The 6,657-nt window shown below is 43.1% G+C and overlaps 1 protein-coding gene across 1 annotated transcript; it reads left to right on the top strand.

The window, feature by feature from the left end:
• The first annotated feature begins 1,189 nt into the window (after positions 1 to 1,189).
• LOC145158369 (uncharacterized) lies at positions 1,190 to 3,387 on the top strand. Its single transcript, XM_079077278.1, has 4 exons — positions 1,190 to 2,314; positions 2,690 to 2,772; positions 2,868 to 3,021; positions 3,142 to 3,387. The coding sequence occupies exons 1-4, from the start codon at positions 1,190 to 1,192 to the stop codon at positions 3,385 to 3,387; spliced, it is 1,608 nt and encodes a 535-aa protein (XP_078933404.1).
• Positions 3,388 to 6,657: the final 3,270 nt, after the last annotated feature.

The following is a 6,657-nucleotide window of genomic DNA, read 5'->3' as shown; positions in this document are numbered from 1 at the left end:
GCATAGAATCTTATAGAACTTTGTATCTAAATAAATATCTTGTAAGAATGATCTGGAATACTCAAGAATGTACGGAACCTAGAAACTTCCCTTTGATGAGGTGTAAGTTTCCTATAAATAGGGGGAGGACTCATTTTCCAAACAATCGAGAAGTTCTCTTGTAAGAAGTTGAGTTACAAAGAAGATTTCTTGCTTACTTTAAAGTATTCCTTATCGTTTCTCTTGCCTCATTGAGTCGTTAGTACATCTAGAGTATCGAAGTTAGCCAGACTTAGCCAAGAAACACTAAGTGGCACACGGTGATTGAGCCGTCCCGTGACACTTGGTATTCGAGACAAGTTTGTACGAGCAAGAGATCGTAGCAATGGAAGGAGGAAGTGATGTAGCTAACATTCCCCCTGTTTTCGAGGAGAAAGGAAGGAAGTCTAAGAAGAGGGACCAATTGGTAGATGCCTTAGCGAGATTAGAAAACAAGCTTACGAAGGTGGAGATTAACGTCGGTGAGATCCTTGAGTGGAAGGATACCGTCGAGCAGTTTATGGGAGATACAAATGACACTAGTGATGGAATGAAGGAGTCCATTAGTGTCATCAAGGAAGAAGTCCTTCGACTAATCAACACCTTGTGGAATGAGTTCCGTGAGAAAGTAGCCATGTTAGAAGCTGAAGTAAACTTGTATAAAGCAACGATAGTTGGAGGAGCTGTTGCGAAAACGACACCACACACAAAAGCACCCAAAACGTTGAAATATGGAGGTAAGCGTGATCCTAAACTACTTGAAGAATTTTTCTGGTCCCTAGAATGCTATTTCAATGCTATCGGAGTAAAGGAGGACAAGTCCAAGATAGACACGGCTGTATTATACTTGAGTGAAAACGCCGCACTATGGTGAAAGCGGAAGTATGGTGACATTGAGAAAGGCTTATATGTCATAGACACTTGGGATGAGTTTAAGAGACAACTTAAGAAGTAGTTATGCCCACATAATGCTGAATACGTGGCCATGAAGAAGCTTCGAGGATTGAAACATGTCGGGTCCATTAAAGATTATGTGGCAGAATATACCGCCTTGATGCTTGAGTTGTCAGATTTACAAGAGAAGGATAAGTTATTTTACTTCCAAGATGGACTACAATCTTAGGCTTATAACGAGCTCAAGAGGAGGATTGTCTAAGATATTGACGAAGCTATGGTCGTGGCGGAAGACCTCATGGACTTTCGAAGAGATGCTCTGGTTAGGAAGCCTAGTGTGGGAGAAAGACCCACACCACAGACACCACTAAGGGAAGATAACTCCACTCCAAGGTCCTTGAGTTTAAAAGGAAAGGCGATTAAAAGTGGGATTCAAAGGGAAGTCAAGTGTTATTTGTGTGATGCCCCCCACTTAATCAGAGACTGTCCCAAAAAGAAAAGCTTGAATGATATGGTCTTCGAAGATGAGAAGGAAGAAAGGGAAGAATCACAGCTAGGCTCAATGCGACTCTTGAACTCAGTGGCAAAAGAAGAAGCCAAGGCAACGCAAGAAGGAGGACTCATGTTTGTGAAAGTCAAAACAAACAACAAAGTCACTAAAGCCCTGCTTGACACAGGTGCGTCCCACAACTTCCTTGCCAAAAGCGAAGCTGAGAAGACGAATATTCAATATACCAAGGAAGTAGGTTGGTTGAAAACTGCCAACTCTCCTTCTGAGCCTATCCTTGGAGTTGCTTACGGAGTAATTGTCGAGATAGGATGGTGGAAGGGTCCTATCGATCTAACCGTGGTACCAATGGATGACTATTGTATGGTACTAGGAATGGATTTCTTTGACCAAGTACGCGCTTTTTCATTTGAAGCTCAGACTATGCATATCACCAATGGTTCAACGATACATACTGTACCCTTGGAAAGAAGCAAGAAAAAGTCTCAGACCCTATCCGCCACACAATTCAACAAAGGACTTCAGAAAGGGGAAGTAACCTACTTGGCAAAACTAAAAGAAGATATCATTCCTTCCGATGAGAAGATCCCCAAGGAAATTGAAGAGGTACTGAAAAAATTCAAGGAAGTGATGCCGCCTGAGTTGCCGAAAAAGCTACCACCAAGAAGGGAGGTGGATCATGAGATAGAACTAGAACCAGGAGGCAAGCCGCCAGCAATGTGTCCCTATAGGATGGATCCACTGGGGTTAGAGGAACTAAGGCGACGTTTAAAAAAGTCACTTGACGTTGGGTTTATTAGACCTTCCAAAGCCCCGCTTGGTGTCCCGGTATTATTCCAAAAGAAGCATGACGGTAGCTTGAGAATGTGCATCGACTACCGAGCATTAAACAAGGTAACTATGAAAAACAAGTACCCCATCCCCTGGTAGCAAATCTATTTAATCGAGTTGTAAAGACACGATGGTTCTAAAAGTTAGATCTAAGACCGGGATATTAGCAAGTGCGTATATCGGCTGGAGACGAACCGAAGAAAACATGCATGACAAGGTACGGATCATTCGAGTTCTTAGTAATTCCCTTCGGTCTAACAAACACAACTGCCACATTTTGCACCTTGATGAATAAGATATTTCATCCCTTCTTGGATAAATTTGTGGTTAAATACTTGGACAACATCGTGGTGTACTCAGAAGCGTTGGAGGATCACATCAAACACCTACGCTCGGTTTTCCAAGCACTTAAGGAAAACTAACTATATGTAAAGGCAGAAAAATGTTCCTTTGCACAACCTAAAGTATCGTTTTTGGGACACAAAATTAAGGATGGGAAGATCCATATGGACGAAGACAAGGTATGCACTATCAATGAATGGGAAGCGCCAAAGAACGTGTCTAAACTACGATCATTCTTAAGCTTAATCAATTATTATTGAAGGTTTATATCCAGCTACTCGGCTAGACCCACACCATTGAAAGACCTCCTAAAGAAAAAATCGACTTGGGAATGGACAGAAAAGTGCCAAAAGACCTTCGATGACCTAAAGAAAGTTGTCATTGAAGAACCAATATTGAAGCTACCAAACTATTCCAGACCATTCCAGGTAAAAATTGATGCCTCGGACTTTGCTATCGGAGGTGTGTTAATACAAGATGATCACACTGTGGCATACGAAAGTCGAAAACTAGATGAAACAAAATGAAGATATCTAGTACATGGCAAGGGGATGACAACCATCATTCATTGTCTGCGTGTATGGAGACATTACTTGTTGGGAAGCCGATTCATAATCCAAACAGATAATGTAGCCACGAGTTACTTTCAAAATCAGAAGAAACTTAGTCCTAAACAAGCTCGATGGCAAGATTTCTTGGCAGAATTCGACTATGACATGGAGTACAAGCCAGGGAAGGAAAACGTGGTCGCAGACGCTCTAAGTCGTAAAGCAGAATTTGCAAACATCACTTGAGTAATCTGCGATCCTTCTGACCGAATCAGAGAAGGATTAAGCCACGCTCCATTGACCAAGATTTTAATGGAGATGGCTAAAGAAGGGAAGACAAATAATTTCTGGGTTGAAGACGGACTTCTAGTCACAATCGAAAATCGTATGTATGTTCCAAGGTGGAATAGTTTGAGGAGGGAAGTATTAAGAGGATGTCATGAGTCAGAGTGGGCAGGACATATAGGAACACATCAAACCAAGTGTAACATCCCGACTCCTAGGTATGAAATTTTAAGGATTTTGTACATCACATAAGACCTACTCGACGAGTTGGAGGCGCCAATTCGTTGTGTAGAAACGAATCAGGACGCGTGGTTTATGGAACCTACTCGACGAGTTGGAGGACCCCAACTCGACGAGTTGAGTTTGTGCATGAAAACCCTATTTTTTAGGGTTTGCACCCTATTTAAAGGACCTTAAGCCCCCTCACCGGCCTCCCTCACCACCTTATTGCCTAGAGAAACCCTAGCTCGAGCCTTATACCTTCTTGTGTGTGTGAGAGAGCCTTGGAGAGTGATTTTGGTGTGGTTGTAAAGGAACTTGGAGCTTGAAGAGGTTGGAGTGAAGGAAGAAGCTGTAGATCCGACATTTAAACTTTGTTAGCAACCATTTGGAGGTAAAAAGTATTTAGCTTGGCTTTCCATTACTTAGATCTTCTCCTATGGAAGTTTAGTGTCTTTTGGCCCATTTTGGATCCACTTTTGGAAGATGAGCATGATTCGAAGTTGTAACTTCACATCTGGACACCTCTAGGTCCCTTAGGCCTAAAGACTCAAGATTTATCTAGCTTTGGCCACCCTCCATGCCCTAAACCTCTTATTAAGCTTAGTTTTAGTGTTTTAATCCCTTTGATGCCTTGCATGCATGTAAAGTTAGCAACTTTACGTGGTATCTCAGTCCTAAGAGGCTAGATCTGTAGTTTAGGGCTTTGGATTCGACTAGAAAGGACCGAATATGAAAAGGCTAAAGGAACTCGACGAGTTGCATAGCCAACTCAACGTGTTGAGTTGGGTTTTCCCGCTTTCTGAATTCTGAGTAAACTCGGCGAGTTGATGAGATAACTCGACGAGTTAGTTAGGGTTTTTCCCTGGTTTTCTGAACACTGAGTGAACTCGACTAGTTGCTAGATGCACTCGATGAGTTAGGTTAACATGGACTGCTGACCTTGACTGTTGACTTTGACTTTTACCATGGTTGACCAAGTTTGGCTTCTGAGGGTATTTTGGTAATTTGGAATCTTGATGGAATTGGTCCTATGGTGGTTGTAGGGGGTCGAGTTTGTAGCTGTGATTCGGGAGGGTGATCTTTTCAGTTCATTTCGACATTGTGAGGTGAGATTACCTCACTATACTAAAGGGTAAAAGGCACCAAGGCCGACCCTTTTGGATTTTTATAGTATACTTTTATGTAATTATGAGTCGTTAGATCGGTATCCTGGTAGGATGTTGTTATGCTATTGAGATCTGTTAGATCGGTATCCTGGTACATAGGATGATGTTATGCTTAGTGATCTGTATCATCTGTGCTTAATAGTTGGTTGTTTATGTGTTATGAGTATGGCGACATATGTGTGTGTGTGGTTGGGTTGAGGCGGTCCTGCAATGTGCTGAAGGCCAACAGACCCAGGGCGTCCCAAATAGACTGAAGGCCCTGCGAGGCGGTCCAGTCAGGCCGAAGGCCCGGCGAGCGGTCCTGATAGATGTAGGCCCTACGAGGCGGTCCATACATGTCGAAGGCTCGGGAGTGGTCCAGATAGGTTGTAGGCCCTGCGAGGCGGTCCAGTCAGGCTGATGGCTCTGTATGTGTGATGTTATGTTATTTATTGAGTGTTGGTACTCTGGGGGGAACTCACTAAGCTTCGGGCTTACAGTTTTGGATTTTGTTTCAGGTACTTCGGATGGTCGCGGAAAGGCGAAGGCTTGATCGTGCACCTCCTCACATTTATGATTTTGATTTCTGGGATACTCTGATATGGAACTATTTTGAAAACATTTTTAATAAGTAATGGTTTTTTTGGATGCTTGAAAAAGTTTTAAATTTTTATGAATTTTATGGATGTTACAAGTTGGTATCAGAGCCTTGGTTTGAGTGAATTGGAGGAACACTCATGTGAATCCAGTCTCAAACCAGGGAAAAGATTTTCAAATTGATTTTCAAATGGTTTTTTAAAATACTAAAGGAGGATGTTGTAACGCCCCGTTCCTGGTATGCATTTAAAACATTATTTTTCTTTTATTTTAGAAGCTATTCGACGAGTCAGTGGCCCTAACTCGTCGAGTAGCAGCGAAATAGCACGTGGAGTAGGCGTGGCGACTCGACGAGTCCATATTTCCGGACTCGGCGAGTCCGCCAGTCTGGATGAAGCCCTAATTTTAGAGAGTGTACCCTATTTAAACACCATTATAGCCCCAAACCAGCCTCCTTCACCTCTCAGAGACTTATTCCCGAAACCCTGGCCTCCTGGAAGTGTGTGTGAGTGATTTTTTTGCCCTTGTGAAGGAATCTTGGTGCATTGTTGAGCAAGAAGAAGAAGGAGAAGGTAGAAGAACTCAAGGAAGAAGAAGTAGATCCAGATTATACTCCTCTTTGGCCATCCTTTCTGGTAATAAAGCTTTCATCTTGGTTATTGTATTGCTAGATCTAGTTTGTCCCCAAATTGATGGTTTTGAGCTCAAAAACCCCAAATCCCTAGTGATGAAGCCTTGTAATCAAGCCATATCTCGGATCTAGCCTCTCTTGAGTTCCAGGAGCTCAAGATGGCCACCTTTTGGCAGCCATGGCCTTGTTATAGTCAAGTAACCCCCCCCCCCCATTATAGCCAAGTTTGAGTGTTATTGCTTCATTGCATCATAGATACACGTGTTCAGATTGTCCCAGAAGCCCAGATCTATGAATTGGATGCACTGAAACTGATTAGAATCGGCTGAATAGAAGCTGCATGCAAAGGACTCGGCGAGTCGTTCTTCGGACTCGGCGAGTCCGGTCGCGAGTCTTAGATTCCCTGTTCAGTAGTAGCGAGTCCGTTAGTGAGTGGAGTAAAGACTAAGTGAGTTAAGACATGGATATGAGTGTAGAGGGACTCGACGAGTCTACGCCCTGACTCGGAGAGTCCAAGGCAATCTTCTTACTCGAAAGAACAGACTCGACGAGTTTTTCATACAACTCGGCGAGTCACAGACTGGACGTGTTCATATGATGAAGGAGGACTCGACGAGTTGTTCATACAAATCGGCG

The sequence above is a fragment of the Lactuca virosa genome, chromosome 2 (assembly GCF_052849685.1).
Source record: "Lactuca virosa cultivar CGN04683 chromosome 2, Lactuca_virosa_CGN04683_v6, whole genome shotgun sequence".
Lineage (NCBI taxonomy): Eukaryota > Viridiplantae > Streptophyta > Magnoliopsida > Asterales > Asteraceae > Lactuca > Lactuca virosa.
The sequence above is the reverse complement of the archived record's forward strand: the minus strand, read 5'-3'. Positions and strand labels throughout refer to the sequence as shown.